This window comes from Pseudorasbora parva, chromosome 8 (genome assembly GCF_024679245.1).
Source record: "Pseudorasbora parva isolate DD20220531a chromosome 8, ASM2467924v1, whole genome shotgun sequence".
Lineage (NCBI taxonomy): Eukaryota > Metazoa > Chordata > Actinopteri > Cypriniformes > Gobionidae > Pseudorasbora > Pseudorasbora parva.
This window is the reverse complement of record NC_090179.1, coordinates 16,561,696-16,588,406: the sequence shown is the minus strand read 5'-3', so window position 1 is coordinate 16,588,406 and position 26,711 is coordinate 16,561,696. Positions and strand designations below refer to the sequence as shown.

The following is a 26,711-nucleotide window of genomic DNA, read 5'->3' as shown; positions in this document are numbered from 1 at the left end:
AAGTATATATATATATATATATATATATATATATATATATATATATATATATATATATATATATATATATATATATATATATACAGGGAGTGCAGAATTATTAGGCAAATGAGTATTTTGACCACATCATCCTCGTTATGCATGTTGTCTTACTCCAAGCTGTATAGGCTGGAAAGCCTACTACCAATTAAGCATATTAGGTGATGTGCATCTCTGTAATGAGAAGGGGTGTGGTCTAATGACATCAACACCCTATATCAGGTGTGCCTAATTATTAGGCAACTTCCTTTCCTTTGGCAAAATGGGTCAAAAGAAGGACTTGACAGGCTCAGAAAAGTCAAAAATAGTGAGATATATTCCAGAGGGATGCAGCAGTCTTAAAATAGCCAAGCTTCTGAAGCGTGATCATCGAACAATCAAGCGTTTCATTCAAAATAGTCAACAGGGTCGCAAGAAGCGTGTGGAAAAACCAAGGCGCAAATTAACTGCCCGTGAACTGAGAAAAGTCAAGCGTGCAGCTGCCAAGATGCCACTTGCCACCAGTTTGGCCATATTTCAGAGCTGCAACATCACTGGAGTGCCCAAAAGCACAAGGTGTGCAATACTCAGAGACATGGCCATGGTAAGAAAGTAAGAAAGTCGACCACCACTGAACAAGACACACAAGCTGAAACGTCAAGACTGGGCCAAGAAATATCTCAAGACTGATTTTTCTAAGGTTTTATGGACTGATGAAATGAGAGTGAGTCTTGATGGGCCAGATGGATGGGCCCGTGGCTGGATTGGTAAAGGGCAGAGAGCTCCAGTCCGACTCAGATGCCAGCAAGGTGGAGGTGGAGTACTGGTTTGGGCTGGTATCATCAAAGATGAGCTTGTGGGGCCTTTTCGGGTTGAGGATGGAGTCAAGCTCAACTCCCAGTCCTACTGCCAGTTTCTGGAAGACACCTTCTTCAAGCAGTGGTACAGGAAGAAGTCTGCATCCTTCAAGAAAAACATGATTTTCATGCAGGACAATGCTCCATCACACGCGTCCAAGTACTCCACAGCGTGGCTGGCAAGAAAGGGTATAAAAGAAGAAAATCTAATGATATGGCCTCCTTGTTCACCTGATCTGAACCCCATTGAGAACCTGTGGTCCATCATCAAATGTGCGATTTACAAGGAGGGAAAACAGTACACCTCTCTGAACAGTGTCTGGGAGGCTGTGGTTGCTGCTGCACACAATGTTGATGGTGAACAGATCAAAACACTGACAGAATCCATGGATGGCAGGCTTTTGAGTGTCCTTGCAAAGAAAGGTGGCTATATTGGTCACTGATTTGTTTTTGTTTGGTTTTTGAATGTCAGAAATGTTCTCAATTTGTGAATGTTGAGATGTTATATTGGTTTCACTGGTAAAAATAAATAATTGAAATGGGTATAAATCTGTTTTTTGTTAAGTTGCCTAATGATTATGCACAGTAATAGTCACCTGCACACACAGATATCCCCCTAAAATAGCTAAAACTAAAACTTCCAAAAATATTCAGCTTTTGTTCAATAATAAAATTAATCCTCATAAAATTAATACAACTTGCCTAATAATTCTGCACTCCCTATATATATATATATATATATATATATATATATATATATATATATATATATATATATATATATATATATATAAATTAATAATTACTTAATTTCTTCCTTAATAAGATATTTTGATGAACATGAAAGAAACAATTTTTCCTTTAAAACAACTATTTAAACATTTATTTTAAATACGGGAACGGTTTATTAAAAATGTCCATTGTTAAAACACTTGAGATTTAGAGAAAGTAAAGTAAGTCGTAAAAGATCACCTGAGGGCCAGACAAAACAAAAACGGCAAAGGTAGAGAAGACCTGATTTTAAACAGGTAGGAAAGAGCATTTCGGAGGAGGTGAGGAGGGCGCAAAATCGTTTTTCAGACAGAAACAAATAAAGCAGAGGTGGAGGGGGAAGGTTTGAGAAGTCCTCAACGTATTACCTTATAAGAAGTCAACGTGTCTGAGGAGAAACCATCAATTTGAATGACTCGTTCCCCCCTGAGGGCCTGTTTTGGCATTCAGCTGCCACATCAGGGGGCGCTTAGTCTGTCAGGACCCCCGCCTCCTCAGCCCGAGACCCTCCATTCGGGCTACGCTGGTTCTTATTAAAACCTGTGGCTTAGAAAGCGACAGGCTGCTACACTGCCATTACCGGTATATTGCCCCCGGCTTCAAAACCTGCACACTGTTCCCCGGACCTAGGGGAGACAAGCCACCTCAGGGCAAATGTACATCCACAGAGAGCAGGAGTGGGAGGAGACGAGACGAGAGAGAAAGTCACGGTGAAATAGAGAAAGAAAAAAGACAAAGACGACTAGTGTGTCTTGATGCACATCTACAGTTCGCCTGAGCCAGTGAATGAGCTGGTTTGTGCCCGAGCTTGTGTGTACACGGGTCAAACGAGGTCAAATAAATAGATCACAACTCTCAAAATGGCAGCTGTCAGAAATGAAGCCTCGACTTTTTAAAGCTCAATTTTGGCTTAATTTGAATTTGCAAAGAAATATTGTGGGTAAAATATTCAAGTACATACATGCACATACAGTGGTAGATTATGCGACTGGGGTTAAACAGAGATAGAGCTGTATCAAGAAAAAAATGGTGAATGCGAAGTGTGTAAGCTGGACCACTTTTGTTTTGCTTTGCTTTGCTTTGCTTTGCTTTGCTTTGCTTTGCTTTGCTTTGCTTTGCTTTGCTTTGCTTTGCTTTGCTCCGCTTTTTTGTTTTGTTCCATGAGACATCAGGATCATGGACTTTGTTTGAATATTTATAATAATATTATGAATATATATATATATATATATATATATATATATATATATATATATATATATATATATATATATATATATATATATATATATATATATATATATGTTTGTTTGTTTTGCACATGTATTTTTTTTTTAATGCAATTTGGAACAATATAATATTATTTATGTATAATAATATATACTTATTATCATTATTATTAATATTAATATTGTTATATTTTTTGAACAATATGCAAATACATAAAAATATGTAAATGACAATGTATTTATTTCATAAAAATACCTTTGGGTGGGCTGGGTGACTTTATCATTATAATTAAATTAAAATATATTGAATTATATATTATATTATATTATATTATATTATATTATATTATATTATATTATATTATATTATATTATATTATATTATATTATATTATATTATATTATATTATATTATATTAATTGAATTATATTTACAATTAAATATATTAACACTTTTTAAACACTTTATACTGATCGTAATACTATATTTGTTTGTTTGTTTGTTTATTAATTGGGATAATAATACAATTATTATTATTATTAATAATAATAATAATAATAATAATAATAATAATAATAATAATAATAATAATAATAATAATAATAATAATAATAATAATAATAAATATTTTGTTACATTTATATAGCGCTTTTTCTGGGTCCTCAAAGCGTATACAATATAAGAACACAATTTTTCACAACAATATAATATTTATTTATTTATTTATTTATTTATTTATTTATTTATTTATTTATTTATTTATTTATTTATTTGTTTGTTTGTTTGTTTGTTTGTTTGTTTGTTTTTATTTTTATTTTTTTGAACAACATGTATGCGTTTAAAAAAATTATAAAAAATAGCTGTTGGGCATTACCAAGATGGCCGTTTATTGGACTGGACTTAAAAATGTCTTTTGGTTTGTGCTCATGTCTTTGTGCTCTTCTAAAAATCTCTCATTTGCACCAACATTGCTCTGTCTCTGTGACCATGACCACAAATTGCTGCTCTAACAGTGATGAAAGGCAAAGACATAGATGTGGGCCGAAAAAATGAGGAAGTCCTTGAGCGCTTCATTCATCCACCTCTCTACTCATTTGCCATTCCTCTATTGTTACATTCCCAGCTTTGGCACAACCAATAGTTCTTTATTTCCTTCTACACACTACATTCTGAAGAGATAAAAACAGCCATTTTTATAGTGGGAGTGTTGCTTTAGCAGCATAAACGGAGGGATGGGGGTAAAAACACCACCGGGAGGTTGGAAAACACACTCTCCTCGGCATCTGTTGCCCATGGCAACAAGCATCCAAGAGGTGATTGCACAGTAAAGTGGTGGTAATGGCCCCACAGCACTCACCCATGACAGCTTAAAGTCTTAATGATGCCTTTACACCACACACACCCTTGGGAAGACGCACAACACCTGTTAAATGAAACCTCCTATGTGAGCCGATTGTCAGATGTGGAGGAGTGTGTGTTGTAAAACACAGGAGTTTGGTGAGCTAAAGATGGTGTATTATAGTTAGGGGTGATCTGTTAAATGAGGGTGTGTGTCTGTATGCATCTACAATCAAATATGTCTTCTAAAGCTTTCTGTGTGTTTCCATGATTCAATGAAAAACTAAATAGAGAGTTGAACCCACTATAATACCAGTGTCTCAAAAAAGAAATAAAATGTAATCTTCAGTAAAATCCTGGGAAAATTGGCATTTCTCTATTGAAACGAGATCCCATGAGAATGACATACACACCATTTGTTTTGACTCCCTGCTGATTTTTGTCATGCATTTAATTCATTATTTCTCCTCTGCATCTGTTGCTCAGTGTTGGGGAAAATTACTTTTATAAGTAATGCATTGCAATATTGTGTTACTCCCTCAAAAGTTGACTAATTGCGTTACATAGTTACTTTTTATGGAAAGTAATGCATTGTTACTTTTGGATTACTTTTTCTGTACATAACAAAATTTGGATTACTTTTTCTGTGCATAACAAAAAAAGGTTGCAAATGTAAAGGCCCTTTCACACCAAAAGTGACGTGAATAAGCCTCAACTGAAGGAAATAAATTCACACCTGTCCTGTAGAGGGCAGAGCTCAAACAAACCTTCAGCTGTAATTCTGGATTACAGGAGAAGAAGAAAGTTCAACACACTTACTTCAGAAAATGAAACACAAATGTGATGATAAACTAAAAGCATATTTGCTTTTCAGTATTTGGGTAGTCAATGGTCAATAGTAAAGATATGTTAAAAATGGGAGATTAAATACATAAAGTACATTTGTGTTATTTAACACAAATACTGAAGTGAGATGAGTAAATGCATGATCATATTTAGTCTAGAACTTACTATCAAATTATGCTGTCTCAATTTATATCAGTATTTAAAAATCCATGTCCAATAATCACAAATACTTTACGGAAATTCATTGCTCAAATAGTGTGGAAACTCAATGTGGAGATGAAGTCTCACATGCATGGTTTCTCTCCCCGCAGTCGTCCTGGTCTGCTGAATGCCAGTGATTCAGGGTACCCGTGGCTCGCCGACTCCTGGCCGACCACCAGTCTGCCTGTTAACAGCGGTTCTGGAGGACCCAATGACCTCAACAACTTCGGCCGAGGAGGTACATCATCTGTCAGACTGCTATTGCTGCGTTAGCTTGAAATTGAGTGCATATTAAATTGATTAGAAATGTGGTTTCAGTCGAGAGTTTAAAATGTTAAAAGCAAGCTCTCTCCATCAACTGAAAGAAATTGTCCCCTTCCCCTTTTGTACTTCTGGACAATGATTCATTCAGTGTCCCGGTGTTGTCCCGATGTACACCTGTATGCATATTGCATCGGGAGTGTTTGGACACAGGCATTTATTCATCATGTGCTGGAGACAGACCCAACGCCACCCGCATCCTGCTGTCATGCTGAAACTAATGGCTGTCGTTGTGACCCACTGTCAGACAGAGGAAGGGCCGATAGCGGAGGAGAGGGGTGGGGGGTGTGAGGAAAAGATGGTGGTCGAGCAGTGAGTCGTGAAGGACAGCCACAGCTTGAGTGGTGCAGATGCAGCTGCTGTATATCATTTTCCATTCAGTACACACACATACACACACAAGTAGAGTTACAGCATTATTTCATCCAGAAGTGCAAAGGAAAAAATGCAAAAAGAACTTGTCAGTAGTAGCAGCGGTTGGTCAATGGGAAAGATTTAAGTTCCCACCAAACCAGACACATACAAGTATAGCATATTCACGAAATGTGAATGTTTATTTACTTTTTAATTGAACTGTATATATTTTGTATGTTATATCTTGATATTATTATCTGTAATTGTGTTACCTGAGTCAGTATAATGTAAGTTATATATAATGTAAGTTAATATATATATATATATATATATATATATATATATATATATATATATATATATATATATATATATATATATATATATATATATATATATATATATATATATATATAAAAATGTAATGTAAAATATCATATTTAAAATAAATTATTAATAAATGTAAAAAAATATATATATATATATTATCAAAAACATTTATTGTAATCATATCATTTTATTATTATTATTATTATTATTATTATTATTATTATTATTATTATTATTATTATTATTATTATTATTATTATTATTGTTATTATTATTATTCTTTTTATTATTTACAATGATTTAGATACCAAAATTAATATTTTTTTATGTATAGTATAAATATGTGTGAATGTGTGTGATACCTTTTGGGTATTAGTAAATGTACTTAGAGTTAGATTTTCTGAAATAAATAATATCATATTTAAAATCAAATAAATTCTTTGTGGGAATGAGTTTGTAAAAATGCATTGAAATATTGTGTGACTTTCAAAAGAGATCACTTCTCCCCAAACATCTCTAAGATAACAGCCTCATAATTTTGTTGACTTCTCCTTCCGTCCTGTGCCTCTCAGATGTGATGCCCAGTGCCCAGGCTGATAAGACGGGCACCATGCTGTCAGACGGAGCCATATACAGCAGCATTGACTTCACCACCAAAGGTGGATTCGGCAGTCCAAGCCCCGCCTCCCAGGCAACGCCCTACGCTACAACCCAGATCCTCCATTCCAACAGCATTCATGAGCTGGCAGTCGATCTGCCCGAAGCCCAGTGGAAGACCTCCCTGCAGGCCAAGCAGGAAATGGCCAGCCTGGGCTACTCACTGCCAGACAAGAACTCCTGCAACAACAGTGAGTCGGGCTGAAGGGCCAGGGGTGTATGTGCGTGTGTGTGTGTGTGTGTGTGTGTGTGTGTGTGTGTGTGTGTGTGTGTGTGTGTGTGTGTGTGTGTGTGTGTGTGTGTGTGTGTGTGTGTGTGTGTGTGTGTGTGTGTGTGTGTGTGTGTGTGTGTGTGTGTGTGTGTGTGTGTGTGTGTGTGTGTGTGTGTGTGTGTGTGTGTGTGTGTGTGTGTGTGTGTGTGTGTGTGTGTGTGTGTGTTTCTTCATGTGAGCTTGTTTTTATGCAGTTTTTACATCCAAAATCTTTTGAAACAAAGCCAGTTGCTCTATTTCTAGCTATTGCCTGAGGTTTGATTCAGTGTTAATTTGACCAACGTTGTATTAATGTTGCATTTTTTTGACATTCAGGAACAATAAGAATGTGTATCATTGGCCCATAACATAATCCATGACCCTTGAATGTGTTTCCGACCGACCGGACTGCATTTATTATTAAATTGTCTTTGAGCTAAAAGAATGTAACATCATTATCCAAGATGTATTATATTTTGAAAAGCTTTTAGATAAATGCACCTTTTGTCCAAAAAGTACTACTATCCATATTAATGAACTTATTCTCCACAGTTGAACAGAATGATAAATTGTAGCCATTCCTTAACGCAATTAAAAACCATTTGCGCTTTCGCTTGGACTTGAATAAACCTCCAACTATAAAATGACTGTAAATCACGTGAATAAATGTTTCCATTAACTGGTTAACATGCCAACAAATAGAATTAATTCCAGGAAAATTAGCACTAATGTATGATGTTAACATCTGAATGAGACACTTTCCCAAGAAACTAGACAAATTGAGAGATTTTAAAGCAATTAGGCTCTGTTCCAAAACCTAGTGAGCTGCCTGCTACCTATGTATGCTAAAGAAACCCTTTCTAAATATACTTTCTCTTGTTTACTTTTTTTCCACTGAGCTCATTGCAGTATATTCTGAGATTGCTTTATCCTGCAAAATGAGAACATTATAGAACAACCAATGCCTACAACGCCTTCAAATGATGCCTACATGGGCACCTCGCTCGGTTTGGGAACAGAGCGGAAAGCGTTCAAATCAAGTAGTACGTCTAAGCATTGTAAAATAAGAAAGAATAGGCATTTGAAATAGGAGTTGTGTGTGAAATCAGTGCTTTGCCTGTTGCTCTAACTGCACGCCCTTGCATGCGCTTGAGCCATCTTGCCCTCCACCTGATGCCACTTTTTTGCCCTTCGCCTCCACTAGCACTCCTTTTCATTCCTGACTACCGATTGGCTGACGGATTGTCTAATAGAATGCCACACAACCAATCGCAGGATTTCAGCACCACCAGCTCCCACAACAGCTCAGATCGGAGCAACAGTCTGTCAGGTTGGTATTTCACCGATCCAGGGTCAGCAGCCCACCCGCATCTTTCCTTCAGTCTGCCCCTCTCCCCTTTCACCTCCACTAACCGTGGTGCACATGCCATGACTCCTGCTGTATACCGTGAATAGTGTTGTTTGTATAATAACTGTGTTCCTTGTAGCTGTGTGGATGTAAAGTCCTGTTCATCTAAAAAGACTTTATATAAACCAACAGGTTTGTTGTAGTAAAATATGATGGAATCTGCTGTGATACCTTTCTTTAATAATATTCCATAAATTCATCCTTAAAAAGTCAGTTCAAAATACAAGATGTAAGTGCTGCAATGTGAAGGGATAAACTGCGATAGAACCCATTATAATCACTGATGCTGTCTACACTGGATGCGACGTGGTGCCACAAAACAAATTCCTGTGCTATCTGATTTTACAGTTTGCTTATGAATATAAAAAATGTTGACAGAATGTAAAGTACTTGCTTTAGCCCTTGTTTTAAAGGGGTCATGGATTGCATTGTTTTATAGTTTTATAATGTATCATGGGGTGCAATTATAATGTTAGTATGATTTTACATCAAAAAAATAGTCATAATTCAGAACTAAAAGGCATTTTCCTACCCTGATTTTAGCCCTCTGAGATTTGAACGCTCTGTTTGAAGGGGTGTGTCTGTTGTGAGACTTCAGTGTAAACGTTCACAGCTGTGATTGGCTGACATCATTGCATATGAAAAAAGAATTGCGTGTGTAACTCTAACACTTTTAGCAAGTTTTAACTGTTACAGCTCACAAAGTTAACTAACCGAGAAAAGTGTTGATTATAGCATTATATTTAGATTGTGGGATGAAAGGTTGCACATGAATGCAGTGATCTCCTATTTGCAACTCGATTTTCTGCACACTAATCATGAGTTCACAGTCACACTGCCCGATTTTAGCCCCGATTTTGACTCGCCGACAGGTTTTTCAAAATCGCCAACAAATGCCCGAAATCATAGGAAAATCGGTGCTCGATACAAAATCCTACTGTGTGAAATGAGTTCTGATTGAAAATAACATTGGCGATGACCGACAGCCAATGAGAGAACGGAATAAAGGGCAGTGTAAGGTTTGGGGAGGAGTTATAGACCATAATATCAGTATTTTAATTGATATATTTACAATTCTATCAAACCTGTGAAAAGATCGGTTATCCGATGAGTTTGGAAATCGTGCAGTCTGAACGATTGCTTTCATCATAACCAAGAGTACAAAAACAATGTGAATTTGTTGATTATAATGGGAGATTTGATTGATTGAGTTCATTGATAAACTCTGATTGACAGCTTCAGCGACTGCAAAGTGAGTCTTCTTTTATTGCTTTCTATCTATAATTCAATCACAGTTTAAATAACAGATTGTTTTCCTCCTACTAACAGAAACAATGTGAAGTTGACTGTTTAGTCTGATTTATTGACACGGACAAAGAACATCTGACTATACATGAATCATTACATATCAGATATCACTGGTCAGGCATTAGAATTAATTTGGTTACTTATATGTTGTGGCATTACTGTCGAGTCCATATGGTAAAAGTCTGTTTGCAAATTGCGTCTGGTTCACCAAAGAATCCTCAGTGAAATGTACCAATACTGAAATAAATAATGCTCACCACAAAATATATAACCACATTCCTAGCATTAGGATCCTTTGGAAGGATTCTTCTCTCCTCGTCATCTCACTAACACACCTGTGGGTGAGGCCAAAGTTCCAATGAAGTAGGCGTTGATTTTCACCATCATAGATAGGCACATTCCACGAGTTGTTCTCTGGGCTTGGTTAACTTGGTTAAGTTATTTTTGACCCCTTTAAATATTTTTTTTCCCATTGTTGTCTGTTATCATTGTACAAGCAGGATGTGACGGTTGGCCGTGTGGTATTTGTCCCACCCTCCTCCACTGTGATTGGACGGCTGGTTAGAAAGTGACAGTGATGAGCTCCTCTAAAGTTGAACATTTTTCAGCTCTCAGGAACCAAAAAAATGCCAAGTGTATGTGAAATAGACACTCGGTACATTGTCATGCTGCTGCTGTATTAAAAATACACGGCACTCCTATTGGAAACCAATTGAAAAAGTATTCTGGCCTTACAAATTGCTTTGGTGAAAACACTGCCTTAAAGTTTGAAGAATTTAGATTCAAGTTTCTGGTCTGGTCAGGTCTTTTTCCTTTCACAATTTGGTTCCTCACCGCACTTTTCACGTGTGAAAAGGAAACTACATGGCATGATCCACTCAGTCTTTATCTTCTACCTCTGTTCGACATGTTGCACATGCTGTAATTTCGGAAATGCATCTTTTGACATTGTCATTAACCTTGTGGTACCAATGTCAATGCGTTTATGATATAAGCAAAGGTTCGTTTTTCCATTGGTAATTGTTGCAATGTAAAATAAGCCACTCAGAAATGTGCTCACACTCTTGAGAGGGTTGATTTGAGCGAATTCCTCCCGTTAATGGTTACAAACTACAATAAAATTCATGTACTGAAAATTACAATGTCATTTATAGGACACAGAGACGGCCCCCATCCTCTCGTCTCGTTGTCCATGTGGCTCTTTCTCCTCTCTAATCAAGTTTCATGCCAGTGCTTTAACTGTGCAGTAACCCTACACAGCCTCAGACATTAGATGGGAAGCTCTCCAAGCATCTGGCTCAAGTGTTTCATAGACTACAATTAGGACTCCAAGGGCAGATTTAGGTCAAACATCTCAACCTCTTCAGGCGAGGATTGTTTGGAAGATAGAGATCATGACCAAATCGAATCAATCTGATCTCATTTAACCTTTGGGTAGCATTTTAAGGCTGTAGTGATATAATGTGATACTGCATGTGTGCTCCATATATAACAACCTGATCAACATGAAAACTGTTGTCGTATTTCATTACTCACCTTTCAGACTTATTTTGGAAATATACATTATCATCAGTAAAAATATTTAATTTGAATTTTAAAAAGCCATAACTCCAGTGTCACATGATCGTTCAGAAATCATTCTAATATGCTGATTTGCTGCTCAAAACAAACATTTTGCTGCTTACTATTAAAAAATAACATTACTTGTGTTTAGGATTATGTGATGAAAAGGACAGCCTTTTTTAAATAGATTTTATAGATTTTGCAACAAAAGGAAGGACTTTAATGTCACTTTTGATTTAATGCTAGTTACAATTTAATGCTAGTTACAAAACAGTATAAATGTATAAAATAATACAGATATTAAAAGCATTAAATAAGTATTTAAGAAGTGTTAATTGAACCCAAACTTTTGAACATGTACAAGTGTAAGATACTGTATACTGTTTATTTCATCATTTTTAACTTAAATAATTCTTTGGTTATGTTAAGACGGTTTCACATAAGAGAAAAATAAATAAAAAATTCACGTTGAGCAAATGGCAGAGAGAATAAATTTGAAATATGCATGGTTGAAGGGGGAAAAAAGCTGAGCAAGGTAAGCAAGGGTCACATTTGCATTTCCAAAGATTACGCTTCATTGTTCCCAAGCAAACATATGTACTTCATTTGTTTGCCGCGGGTCATTTTGGCCTACTATCCCAAAGAATTCTGAAATATTTGGACCCAATTGATCCCAGTGAATTGGCATTTTTTCCTCACATGAACCTGCAAATCTTTTCAGTGCTTGAGGTCATTTTACATCTATTCATAGCCATTTTTAGCATCTGATGTTCTATTATATATGTCAAGGCAGGTTTTAATGAATTTAAAGGTGTTTAAAAACAGTAAAACATCTTTCACCCATTCAGAGAGTATGTTTGCTGTTTTGTATATTGAGAGCCCAAATTCACAGCCTTCCTTCGTGAAAAGTGTTCTTGTCGTAATCAAAAACACATGCACTTTCCTGTAATAGAAAGCTATAAAGTCGTTGTACTGCTCCATTAAATGCAAATTATTTTCAAATACTGTTATTACTCGTTTTTCCCACCACAGCATACAATTAGATCGTAATTCATTGTACAAGACAGAACAGATATGAGTTGAGCAAGCTCTCATTGATGTGTTAAAGGTAAGGAACTTCAAGTTTCTTCGCCTCTGATAGGGTCTGATTTGGCCTAGTTTAGTAAGCAACCTCGTGTTTGTCAGTCGAGTCACTGCCGCCCCACAGTACTCTTCCTGTCAGTTTTCCTCACATTTCTTACATTGGTAATTTCAGGAGCTGGCCCGACTCCTCAGCAGAGACTCGTTTACATTATTGATGCCCTCTTCTCAAACAGAGAAAGGAGGAGAGAGAGGAAGTGAGGGAGTGATTGAGTAATCACTCCATCTCTCCATTTATTGTCCGATGCCACGCGTCACCCAGAGGAACGATTAGGAAACCCAATTACTTCCCCCCACTTCAGCCACTTCAGCCTCTTCTGCCTCTAGCCTGTTGTTATTTTTTTATTACTAGCGTGCTTTATTCATCTTCCTTTGACACTTCCATTCCTCCGCAAGACTCCTAATGCCTCTCGCTCTCCCTCGCCCTCCGGAACAATAGCGCACCGTCAGCGAGAAGTTCCGGCGCAGAGAACGCTCTCTAATAGGCCGGCTGCCGAGAGTATCATAAACGTCAGCCTCCGTATGACAAATCTGCCCTAAACTGTGCATAGCTACAGTACTCATCCTATAGCTTTCTCGTTCTTACTCGTTTTTGCCTTTCTTAAAGGAACAGTGCATCCTGAAATGAACATTCTGAAAACACTCGTCATCTCAAAAACTGCACAATAAATGTGAAAAAGCTATAGCTCTTTCTGTTTTAATACATTTCTTGAATATATGTCTTAATTACAGTAGGCCTATATTATTCGTGGTTGCACCGGGGTCCGTCATTACTAGGTTTAAGTTATGACACTGTCCTTATTAAGAGAAAATATATGTCCTTTTAACTACATCTTGTTAAGTTCATCTTCGATGAACTTCGTTACGACACAATTGAGTGGAAAATATAGTAGGCTATATAGGCCCTATGTTGCAGCAATGCGTCACCGCACTTGTAAATGCGAGAAAAAAAAAACGTTTCCATTGCAGTTTTGCGAAAATGTCCTTTTTCGAATTGCCTGAAAAAACACCTCATGAGAGCGTAAAAACTTTTTTGTGATATATGGGAGTTATTGCGAATTTGCCGCGTTTCCATTGGGCGTATTTTCAATTCGCAATTTCAATTTCAGCATTTTGAAGGGTAATGAAGGCTATTGACACCAATGTCATTTCCTCTCTCAAGGCCCATAAAGGCACTAAAGACGTCATTACAAAGCCCATCTCACTACAGTGGCTCTAAAATCATTTTATGAAGTGACAAGAATAGTTTTTGTGCAAGAAAACCCCCCAAAATAACGACTTGTATAGTGATGGGCCGATTTCAAAACAAAGTTTTGAACCGTTATGAATCAGTGTATCGATTTATGATTCAGATCGCCAAAGTCACATGATTTCAGCAGTTTGACACACGATCCGAATCATGATTCGATAAGCTGATTCATAATGCCTTTCTTAAATGAACAGTGTTAGGGTATATCTTCATTTGTGTTCCGAAGATGAACGGAGGTCTTACAGGTCTGGAATGGCATGAGGGTGAGTAATTAATCACAGAATTTTAATTTCTGGGTGAACTAACCCTTTAACTCAACTCATTGACCGGCTCAAATCTTCACATTTCTTTGTTCCACATAAGAAGGAAATTCATATGGTTTTGGAACAACATCATTTTTGGGTGGAATATTCGTTAAGGATCCAGGAAAGATAGTCTTTTCATAGGCCTTGAATGTGATTCAACATGGCTTTTATAAAGGGTTTTTTAGACTTAATGTATAGCCCTGTCAAAGTCCTGGCATCATATTAAATAACATGATGTTTGAAGCCACAGGGTTGCCTGAATCGGAACATTTCGAGGCGGCAGGGACGATTAGAGGCCATTGGCAGACAGAGGCAGATGATGACAGATAGGATCCCATACAGTACGAGTGCTGCCAGTGAAGGTTTTCCCCCCCGTTTGCATTTGGCCGTAAGTCTGACTCCATCAGCCTCAGCTATTTTATGCCTGGCTTGAAACACGGGAGGATCTGGCTACACGCGCCAAAGCACTGGTAACGTCAAGTTTGCCAGCGGCGGCATTAATAATTTACAGTAATGAATCCTGCCGCCTCTTCATGTACTCTACGGAGGACACGCATATACATCACTTCCTTGTCCCAAATGTCTAAATCTGGCATTGATGTCCGTTACATTTAGATGGTTTTATTAATTAGTTTTTGACAGAAGGGTGATTAATTACTATCCTACGTACTGGTTCTTGGGCAAGTTTGTGATTTGCCAAATCTTTTGTCCTGGGAGATTGTTTGTCATGTTCAAGTTCCACAGCCTTTTTCTCTCCATCTTTCACACATTTCTGTTTCTTTCTCAATAGCTTATTTTCTTAGCATAAATAAAATGAAGTGCATACTTCATAGAATGGAACTAGAGTTGCAAACAAAGATATTCCAGCAAGTTGCATGAATAGCAATCATGGTAAAAAAGAAGGTCAAAGGTTTTTTCAGTCATTTCCTTTTTGAGTATTCTGTCTCTAAGACATTGACATGTTGTAAACTGTTTCTTTCACCACACAGCCTTGAGATTGCTTTTATGGCTGTGTTGGCTCAGAACATTTTGAATGCATCTGTGTACAGAGGGAAAAGTTGTACACGCAAAAATACAATCAATTGCATTTGACATTGCAAGAGTCTTCACTTAGTATAGAGAATTTCGAGCACATCACGTGGGGAATCAATCAGTGTTGTTTTTAGAGTGAAAACATGGAAATTGGCAAATCATTCGACACCATTCTGTGTACAAGTTCTAACTAATATCTCTTAACGTTTGCTGTTGCAGGTGGGAAAGGTGGAAAGAAGAAGAAGACCAAAGCAAACGCCAAGCCCACCAAGATGAATGGCTCCAACTGGGCTAATGTTCCACTGCCTCCCCCTCCTATCCACCCTCTCCCAGGCACAGAGATGGACCACTATGCCTCAGAGCACCATGATGGAGGAGGGTAGGGTCCTGAGTCGCTCATTCAGCTCTACTTAGTACAAGTATTAGTGATTATCCATACTGCAAATTCAATGGTCACATCTATAATATCTAGAGATGATGATCAATGTAATTAAAGGGATAGTTCACCCAAAAAAATTAATTAACCATGATTTACTTATCTTCAAGCCATCCTAGGTATATATGACATTCGTTGTAAGTTGAATATGTAAGATGTCTCCCCGGAACGTGTTAAATATGGATTTAATCTTTCACAAACTCATCGATTTGCTTCAGAAGGCCTTTATTCACTTCCTGGAGCCGTGCAGAATACTTTTATAATGGATGGATACACTTTTTTGGGCTTCAAATTTTGGGCTGCCATTCACTGCCATTATAATGCTTGGATTAGCCAGGACGTATTAGTATAACTCTGATTGTATTCATCTGAAAGAAGAATGTCATATACACCTAGGATGGCTTGAGGGTGAGTGAATGATTGTTTAATAAAAAATTTTGGGTGAACTATCCCTTTAAGCACTGAATTTTTCCCATCAAGTTTAAAATGACACCGGCCATGATGCATAGGAAATTGTTCAAAGCCTCATTCTTGCAAGTTAATACCATCTGTAAATCCGTTAATGGTATTTATTTATTCCTTAGAGAATTACTCAAGCTGCTAGCACTAAATGATTTATTTATTGTCCATTATAAATAGATGGGATGTTTCTGCCAATGTGTGATAATCTTAAAACCTCGTTTGACAAACTTCACGCTCAGCAACTTTTAATATACTTTCACCACTGACGACACTCCACTTTGGTCTGACATCAGCGTCGGCCCATCTGTACAGTTAAAAGAAAACATGAAGGTGGTGATACAAATTAAATATCCTTCTCGAGAGGTGTGCTTGCCTTTCAACCCTGTTAATTTCCATCTCGGAGAGTCATCCAGCTTAATAGGCTCTCTGGCAAATGAGTAGTCTTCTACGCTGTAAATCTCGCCACTGTCTTTAATGGCTTCAGATTAAAACTGTTATGTCCTACGGGATGTGCACTGACAAATTCCTCTAATGAATGTTGGCTTTATGACATGTATTATTTCAGCATGTATAAGCACAGTTCTGGGAAATAAAAAACACAGTTGTTCTGCTAGATCAGCCTGTTTTAAACAAGTAAAGCTGTGAAAATCCCTCTAGATTTTTTGACCCAATTTAACCCAAATATTACACCATTACCAGTATGTTGTTAAACATGAGTCTCACTATGACCATGTTCGCTAGACTGACATTTAAAAAAACAAAAAAACAAAAAAATCATGCCTAACGCACAACTGGTAGTGGGGTGCCACAGGGACTTGTCTGCGGTCCATTTTCATTTTGTTTCTCTGTTTTGTTCCAGATATGATAGTGATGGTTGGGGCCCACCATTGCCAGTACAGACGTACCTCCATCAGGGTTTAGAGGATGAGCTGGAGGAAGAGGAAGAGCGGGTGCCCACTCCTCCCATAAGGGGCGTGGCCTCCTCCCCTGCAGCAGTTTCCTTCGGCAAACAGTCCACAGCCACACTGAGTCCATCCCCACGTGAAGAAATCCAGCCCATGCTCCAAGCCCACCTAGATGAGCTTACCCGCGCTTACCAGTTGGACATGGCTAAACAGGCTTGGTAAGATTTAAAGGAATGAGACTAAAGGTGAATTTTTGTACCGCTATCAGAGATGCAGCAGTTAGGATCTGATGGTATTATTTAATGGCATACCCACACACACTTTCAATACAATTTAAACTGAATAACATTTGTTTTATTGTTCTGCATTTGTGAGCGGTTTTAAATAAAAGCAAGATAATTAAGTAGCTGAATTAAATATGAAAAGAATTCCTAGTCGTCCACCACAGACTGTGTGACGCATTCTTATAAAGCCCCCATGCTAAACCCATGCTTCAACCTGTCTTTTTCGAGAGAAACCGACTTCCGCTTATTACAGTCGGCACTGTGAGGGAACGGCCTCCACTTGTCAGGAGGAAGATGTCATGTTACCGCCATAATGAGTATGTTGCTCATAGTGCGTTTTTGACGACTGAGAAGAGCCCATAATTATACCCAAATCCTTGCACAGACCGCATCAAAGCTACAGCAGCACTGCACAAACACACACAGTACACACACATATATATATATAGGCACACAGTGGGGCTGTCATCGAACCTAGCTGTCTAGTGGGTGACAGCCACAGCAAAGACATGCCTGTGGTGGTTGCTATTGTATCCTCTTCAAGCTGCAATTAGTAGGTCATTGTGTTAGCATGCAAACCGTGGCACTGCTGAATTAGCCGAATTGTCCCAATTCATCGGCGAGATGACAAGGAATGTTCTAGGAATACCACATTTCGTCTGACAGACAGCACACCCTACGCATTTCTCTTTTGTCTGGGCTTGTCGCTCATTGACACCCTTTGTCTCCAGCTGACAACCCTTGAAGCTCTTGCTTGGTTATGCAAAAAAGCATGGTATGTTCATGTTTGACTTCTTTGGAATTCTCTGCAGGCACATGCAGGGTGGGTCTTACCCGCCCCAGGCCCCCGCGCCACCCGTGGGCTACATCTCCAGCACTCTAGTGTCCGATATCGAGACAGACCTCCCTGACGAAGACGACGATGATGAGGAGGATGAAGGATATGAAATGTCGCCGCCAATTAGGGGCATAGAACACACACCAGGCTCCAGCATGGACAACTTGGACAGCTCTGTTACAGGTAAGCGTACATTTTGGTGCACTTTTGTGATTAATTTGTCATTTCTATTAACTTTTCCTGTGAAAGAACATGAAGAAGTTCTTAAAGCCCATATCTAAACCTTTAAATATTGTTCAGTTTGGTGCACAGTTAGATGTCCTTTGCAGATTGTGTTCTTTCACTGCATTAACTCTAAGCACTGCAGGGGTGGCCATTTTATTTGCTCAGTATCCCATCCGTTGTCCTCGTAATCTGGGATTTCTATCTCTTAAATAATTTCAGACTCAGTTTGAACCCAGCATGGACAGTAGAGAAAAAAAATCATTCTATTTGTATTATTTTTTTTATTATTCAAAAAGTTAATTAAAATGCAGTCTATTTGGTCAGAGACACCAAACGATATGATCTACTCACTTATCAAATTACAATTCAACAGCATGTGCACGTAAAGATAAGACAGTAAAACAGAGGTACTGATCTCTAATCTAAAAGCAGCAGATTTCAGTCCAGCGGGCACTTTGAGATTGTACTGCTGATGTTTTACATGGTAAGTAGTCGTGGTTTATTGTGTACCACATGTGGTGGATTTGTTTGTACTAGCATTGTAAAATACTATGTTTTGCTCTGCTTGTCTGTAAATAGTTGCATTGGTTTGTCATTATGCTCACGTGTGTGGCTGGGTGCGTGTTTATTTCCCCCTCACCTGAAAATGGGTGCACTGAAATCCTGTTTGTTCAGGCGTTTGAGGATAAACTGTAATTACCATAATGGGGATTGATAGACTAAAGTGATGGACTAAAAAAGGGGGGAGTAAAGAAACTTAAGAAAATCAAACAAATGATTTTACTCAATCACAGCCCTTGTTGTTTCCATTTTCCCAAGATTTTGAATAAATCTCACGTTCATGGCTCCATTTTCCTTTGACGACAGGAGGCACCATTTCCATTTTACAACTTATTGAAAGGGTTTTATGGGCCGTCTGTCATAAGGGACATGTGAAGGGTATGACATTGCGTGGTTATGAACTAAAAGCCCTCTGTTCTCTAATTTACCACAGGAATGAGGCAAAATGGGACAGTGGCGCTCCTCTAATCCCCTAATCAGGCCAAGTGCATTTTCATTGCACTTGACAAGGGTGTGGATGGATGGATGGATGGATGGATGGATGGATGGATGGATGGATGGATGGATGGATGGATGGATGGATGGATGGATGGATGGATGGATAGATTGATGGATGGATGGATAGATGGATGGATGGATGGATGGATGGATGGATGGATGGATGGATGGATGGATGGATGGATGGATGGATGGATGGATGGATGGGTGGATGGATGGGTGGGTGGGTGGGTGGGTGTTTTGGTTGGTTGGCTGGTTGGTTTGTTGGTTGGATTGGAACTGTGAGGTGCATTTTCTCCTAAATGATGAAGAATTGGTCATTTCTGACCTCTCTCTAGATTGAGATATCTGGTGAAACACAACGCACATGCTGTGTGGTGGCTGTGTCCTCCTATAACACTCGACAGCTTCCTTTCACTGCTTTCTTCCACCAGCGTCCTTAGTTTTTGCCCACAGGAGCACCAAACGGACACTATACTAGTGCTGGGTTACTGCCTGACCCAAGGAAAGAGATTTGTCCTTCATAAAGAGAATAAAACCGTTTTAACAACCACTTCCTTTGGGCAGCTTAGTTAAGGAGGAATAAAGATCACAGGAACATATTTGTCTTTATTGTGCTTGATTATTCATTGCATGCACAACCCTCTGTGAGTTTGTGAAATAGTGAGGGTGTTTTATAGGAGTTGTAATGTGAGCAGTGAGCTCACTGTCCTGCTCCACTCTGCTCTCATAAACTACAGATCGCGAGGTCACGTGTCCTGAGGCAGGCGTCTCCGCCTACTCGTCAAGGGGAATGATTACGATGCTTAATGATATGCAGATGAGGGCTCGGGGCAGTGTAAATCAGCTTTAGTGGCAGCAGGGCGTTGGATGAGTTTTACAGTCCTGCGTATCTACATTTAGCTGAGCTATGAATATTAACCGTGGATTATCGGAAACAGAAAGACTGTTTTTTTTACTGTCAAAAATAGCCTTTATTGAATCAATAAAATGTTCAAAAACCATGTCAGGTTTTTCTATTAGCTCCATATTTATGGTAGCTACAGTATTGTAGCTTCCAACGTTTGACGTTTGTGACTGCCAACTTCAAATTAGCAACAATTTGTGGGAAGTTCTCTTCATGGTACGCCACGCTGTATAAAAAACATTTGGGTTTGCGAACGTGATCCAGAATTTATTTTGGCCAGAGAATGGTTATTGTTTTGCAGCTGCCAAAATTATTATAAGGCGAAGAGTGAAAGCTTGGTATTTTCGGGAACATGTTTTAGGTGGCTGGTTGTTAGAGAGGATGTCGTCTCTGGAGGAGGCAGGAGGCGCTGAGGCGTAGTGCAGGTATTCTGCAGGAGCCGTCCCTTCTGATGTAGAGCTCTGTACCTGCCTCTGTCTCTGCCAGCACATTCAATTCATTATATGCAGTCTTGCTTTGCTGAGAGACAGTCTCGAGGGACTCAACTTTTTTTTTTTTTTTTTGCAAAACAAAGCCTTATGCAGTTTCTGAGGAAATTCAAAGGAAGAAACTGCCAGGAAGAGTTTTCTTTATTTTTCCCTCTCTCATTTTGGTCTGCATCCTATTGTTTTCTCTTTCAGACAAGAGAAACGCAAAATTTATATTGGTGCTTTGATAATCGTTATATTTGCAGGTATTTTACAGTTGTTTATGCTAGCAACAAGCAATATTTACTCTACAATATTATTGCAGTGTTATATATTTATAATATTAATAATAATAATAATAATAATAATAATAATAATAATAATAATAATAATAATAATGTGTTTTATATATTTTATTTGCAGGTATTATGGGGTTATATGCTAGCAACAAACATTATTTACTTTACAAAACATTTTCAGTAAAGTAGTAGTAGTAGTATTTTCTAATAAACTATATTATAGTGGTAATGGTATTAAATCGTTTTTAAAGTTAAAAGAAAAACTAAATAATGTTTTGAAAGCACTAGAGTATTTGTAGTGTCACCAGGACCTACAAATCTGTCACCGAGACCTAATTAGCTCAATATTAAATCTTGAGGCATACTTGAAACTATAAAAATATTACCCAGGCAACAGCAGTAACCACTGTAACTCTCTTAACTTTACTCTCGGATCATTAAACAATAGTCGCGCCATCAGCTTCCCCGAGGATGTTTGTGCCGGGTTGCCATCAATCAAAAAAATCCATGCCATAAATCTGACAAGTGCCAAAAAAGAAGAACAGCACGTAGCCGTGTGGTTGCTTTGATCATGCTGCGTGTTTCTGTGTGCGATATCAGCTGCTTCACCTCAGGCCACGTACAGGTGCGTGCGTTCCTTCCTATCAGAGCAATCAAAGGAAGTGAGGTCGTGATGTGTAGTCAGGTGGCTGGTGTGAGTTTACATGCAGGATGAAAGCAGGATAAATTACTTAAGAAAAAAAAAATCCTAAAAATGCCAGTAAATCTCAGATTAGTGAACCAAAAATATTATTAAAAAAGACTTCTTCAACGACATTAAATGCCATTATTGTTTTTTCGTTTTATGTTTTGTATTTGTGTGTGCCTTGGTGTTTTGTTTTTATTTTTTATTTTTTTATTTTTTTTGGGCTGGCTGTTCTGTAATCTACCCTACTCAGACATTTAGTTTGGGTTATTAGCTTCGTAACTTTGACTACCTAATAATTATGAAAGTAGCTGGCTCATCTCTTGTCAAGCATAGCTCACCTGTGCTATAACACATCTTTATTCAAATGAGAGGATAATCATTCCCAGCACACCTTTTAAAGTCCCGTTATACAGTATTATTCTGATTATAAACGTATTTTTCCATTTGCCCTCAAAAAGGCATCAATAACTTATATATCCAGTCTCAGTGTACACCCTGTTTTTCTGGAAAATAATAAACTAGAAAACCTGGTCAATCTAACGCCCATGCGGCCGCTCCCCTCCAGGCTCTATGGTGAACGGTTGGGGCTCGGCTTCAGAAGATGATGACAGAAACTTCTCCAGCAGGAGGTCTAGTGCCGGCAGCTCTTCTGACGGCTCACTCTTCACCCATTGCAGCTTTGCACGAGCCCTGGTGGCGGCCGCAGACAAGGCTGGTTACCGTCTGGATGGCACCAGCCTGAGCAAGAGAGGTCGGTTTGGAGGAAACAAAGGAATTCGAGTCTGGAAGTCTGGTGTTTGTTGACTGCAAAACGGCTCACTCTTAACAGAATGATACTTCTTTTCTGCTTTCTGATTTTACGCTGGTGAACTCTTGCTTTTATCTGAAGGGTTTTTGAAAGCAGCATGGTGCAAATACTAACATCTTTATGGATTTGCTTGGTGGGTTTTGGCAACGGCTGTTTTCACTTTGCAGGGGTTTTGGATCTATGCTTTCAGTTTACACTGCGAGTGTATGAATTAACTTGGAACAGATCCGGCACTAATGTCTTCAGATTCTTTTATTATGTTCTTCAGATCGGACTTAGTGCCTCTTTCTGACACTATAATAATCTTGATTGTTTAAAACGTCATCCACAGATATTCAAGAACCAACTTCCACAGTCCTAAACCTTTTCTCCAACAGGCTGTGCAATAGAAATGAAATGTACTAAATGATTCTGCTGCTTCTGAATCAAACTAACAAGCTGTCCTCCCTACTGCTGAGCAACACGCCTTGCTTTCTGGCATTCAGTAACCTTACGGGCTAACCATGGCTCTTTCTTTGCTTCCTGCAGATAAAGGTCTACATCATAGACCTCGTCCCGCTAGCCCATTTTCCACAGATGGAAGTACGGTGGGCACACATAGCCTTGGTCACCAGCGGGCACCGAGGCCCACCCGTAAACACAAAGGCCCTGGCACTGCCCCGCACCGCCGCGATGCCAGCGCTGATGGTAAAATTAAGTCCAGTTTTAAATAAACAGATCATTCAAAGCCTGCTTTACACTAGATAACAGATCTCTCTTGCATGCTTTATTGAATGAATGTGGTAGTCAGCATTGGTTAAAAGAGACAGATGGGATCATAAGCAAATGCATTTAGCAATAGCAAATATCCAAGCTATTAAAATCATTTATCAAATAGAATGAAATCAATATTACCCTTTTGAGCCCATTTATGTAGATACAAAATACACCTACTGTCAAATTAGGATAAATGCATAGTGCATAAATGGAAATGCTTTGAATTAACATGGCCCTTTTTGCTTCTATCCCAGATCTGCCTCCACCACCAGAGCCTCCACCCTGCCAGACAGCTCGCGTCCAGGGGGCGAGGAACATGCCCAACCCCTCTGACCGCAAGGCTTCCTCCTTGGAGAGGCAACCCATGATGGGGCTGGAGGAGATGAAGAGTTCCTTGGACCGGCAAGCCCGAACCTCACTGGAGCGCCACCGACAAGCCCAGGACAGACTGGGATCCATAGAGCGAGCAGAGGAGAGCAGAAGAGGACAGAAAAACGGCCCTGTTTCAGGTAGAACGATGACAGAGCTCTGTTGACAGTTTGGGGTCTTTAATGAAGACATAATGGAGAAACCACACTAGAATCAGTGTTAGGTTTTGGATGCTGGGTCCAAGCAGAGGATACTAAGTTAGACTGGCTTGTCCTCCAAGGGATTCTTGGTCAACAAGCTTGATGGGAAAGACCATTTTTGGTCAACCAGCTTGCAAGGATTTAGGTTTCGGTTTACTTACTACCTGCAGAGTTTAGCTCCAACTCTGATTAAACACATACAAGCTAATCAATGTATTTAGAATTTTTGGACCAGGTAGGTTGGAGCTAAACTCAGCAGGAAGGTGGCCCTAATTGTGCCCGATTGGACACCCCTGAGCTAGGCCAACACCAAACTAGTGCTAACTAATTTCAGCACTAGACTTCAACCTGCAGGATAATTCTGCTCAACCACCTTCCAAGAATCCAAACTACCACAATCATGCGGTTCACCCCTTATTTCAATCCTGCTCCTGGATGGCCAAGGTCCTGTACATTTGAGCTCCAACCCTATGTAGCCTATATCTGAACCAGCTAATGAAGGTCTTCAGGATTTCTAGACACTTCTAGTCAGGTAGGTTCGAGCTAAACTCTGCAAGAAGCAACCTAGACCATGACCAAACTAGTGCTAACCAAATTAAGTCCAAACTAGCTCTTTAGCACAAAGATTTCTTAGTCAACCAGTTTGCCCAGAAAAACCTTTAGGTCATCCAACTTCCAAAATTTGAATAGTTCACCAACTAGACCAGCACCAAACTGATCTCTAACCAGCATGGACTTGGTCTTCAGCAGATTTAATGGGCATTGGAAACTGCCCTCTTGGGGTTTTTTTCCTTTTGAATGACAGAAAAAAATGTAATGTGTTTTATGAAAGAATCTTAGATCCCGATCTTATATGTCCACATGAGTTAAATCAGCCTGACACCACAAACACTCTCTTAATTCAGCAGAGCAGGTCTGTAAAATGTTATCTTGCTATCGTGGTCATCAGAGGCAGATGTTTGACAGCGCCAGCTGTGGACCCTTGGCATTCATTTACGGTCCCTGCTGTAAGGAGGCCAAGCTGGAGCAAACAGATTGCCTTGTCTCCCCCTCTTAGTGAGCTCTTCCATGGCCAACACTGGCCTTCTCCAGGAACCAGCAGACAGGAGGCACACTTAGCTGCACAGATGTACCCTAATCGTTCCAGCCCTCATTTTTCACTGTATACACACACACGCTGCAATGAAGCAGAGCTCCATCTGTGCCTGTCTGATCATTAGGATCCACCATTCTGGGTTTCCAGCCCAAACGAAGCATAAAGAACCAGGGTTGGGTCTGGCTTGACACAGAGGGGATGTGGGTTGGGCAACCCGTCTGGTTTGGTCTCATATGTCTTTATTTTCATTTTAAACTTTGGTGTGGAGATTCGTTTAGACATCTGATCATACTGCTTATGAGTACAGTTCAGTCAAAGCTGGCAAGAGTTGTTCACCTCAGTATTAGTCAGAAAGAAACCAATAATGGACATATTCCAAGCTAGAAAAAGCCAAATAAATAAATGTATGGTTTAAATATTTGTATGTTTTCAGAAGAGGCCATATTGCCATACAACAAACCGTCATTCCCATCCCCTGGTGGGGGCCACAGCTCGTCTGGGACGGCCTCATCTAAAGGGTCAACGGGTCCTCGTAAAGGAGAAGGAGCGAGGGGACAGCACCAGCGCTCCACCACAGAGCAGGGTGAAAGCAGCTACATGGGGACCAACGCGCATTACTCTGGAGAGTTATGTGAGTCTGAATAGATTATTCTGGTACAACTTCAATATCAAAGGTGCATGGAAGTATTATAGAGAAAGTTAATAAGCAACACTTGCTGACTGAATAATTTAAACTATTTAGATGAATGCATGTTGCACAGTGGCCTTGAAGTGTGAAAAGAGCAATTTAATACAAGTGAAAGCAGAGTACAAATTTAAAAGGATTTGAAATGAGTTTGTATTTAAAGGAAGTGTGCAGAAACCTTGATGGTTTGAAAGTTTAAAGGTGTTGCTGGTTTACTTTCTCTAGAATTGTATAAGACTACTATTCTGGTTTGAATAAATGGATATTGCATATTGCCATATGTATAGTATTGAGGAATTATTTTATAATTTTTTTAATGTAATGCTTTAACTTATGGGAGCTTGTTTCCGCCATAGAAAAATAAATAAAATTTAAACTTTTTATCTCACAATCTGACTTTATATCACTCAATTCTGACTTTATATCACTCAATTCTGACTTTATCTCACAAATCTGACTTTATATCACTCCATTCTGACTTTATATCACTCAATTCTGACTTTATATCACTCAATTCTGACTTTATATCACTCAATTCTGACTATATATCACAATTCTGACTTTATATCACTTAATTCTGACTTTATATCACTTCATTCTGACTTTATATCACAATTCTGACTTTATATCACTCCATTCTGACTTTTTATCACTCAATTCTGACTTTATATCACTTAATTCTGACTTTATATCACTCAATTCTGACTTTATATCACTCAATTCTGACTTTATATCACTCAATTCTGACTTTATATCACTTAATTCTGACTTTATATCACTTCATTCTGACTTTATATCACTCAATTCTGACTTTATCTCACAATTCTGACTTTATATCACTCCATTCAGACTTTATATCATTCAATTCTGACTTTTTATCACTCAATTCTGACTTTATATCACTTCATTCTGAGTTAATATCACTTAATTCTGACTTTTTATCACTCAATTCTGACTTTATATCACTCAATTCTGGCTTTTTCATTCAATTCTGACTTTATATCACTTAATTCTGACTTTATATCACTCAATTCTGACTTTATATCACT

The 26,711-nt window shown here is 38.7% G+C and overlaps 1 protein-coding gene across 7 annotated transcripts in view; it reads left to right on the top strand.

Annotated features, from left to right (window-relative positions):
* Window positions 1–26,711, top strand: part of robo2 (roundabout, axon guidance receptor, homolog 2 (Drosophila)) — a 606,500-nt gene that overhangs the window by 575,881 nt on the left and 3,908 nt on the right. For 5 of the 7 annotated variants that reach the window (XM_067450216.1, XM_067450217.1, XM_067450220.1 and 2 more), the window contains 10 exons: window positions 5,372–5,499; window positions 6,839–7,114; window positions 8,378–8,503; window positions 15,398–15,557; window positions 16,936–17,199; window positions 18,078–18,286; window positions 22,314–22,499; window positions 23,085–23,243; window positions 23,567–23,821; window positions 25,411–25,608. In XM_067450216.1, the coding sequence (XP_067306317.1) occupies window positions 5,372–5,499; window positions 6,839–7,114; window positions 8,378–8,503; window positions 15,398–15,557; window positions 16,936–17,199; window positions 18,078–18,286; window positions 22,314–22,499; window positions 23,085–23,243; window positions 23,567–23,821; window positions 25,411–25,608 (1,961 nt within the window). The remainder of the gene's footprint in view (window positions 1–5,371; window positions 5,500–6,838; window positions 7,115–8,377; window positions 8,504–15,397; window positions 15,558–16,935; window positions 17,200–18,077; window positions 18,287–22,313; window positions 22,500–23,084; window positions 23,244–23,566; window positions 23,822–25,410; window positions 25,609–26,711) is intronic. The other 2 variants (XM_067450218.1, XM_067450219.1) reach the window with 1 other exon arrangement.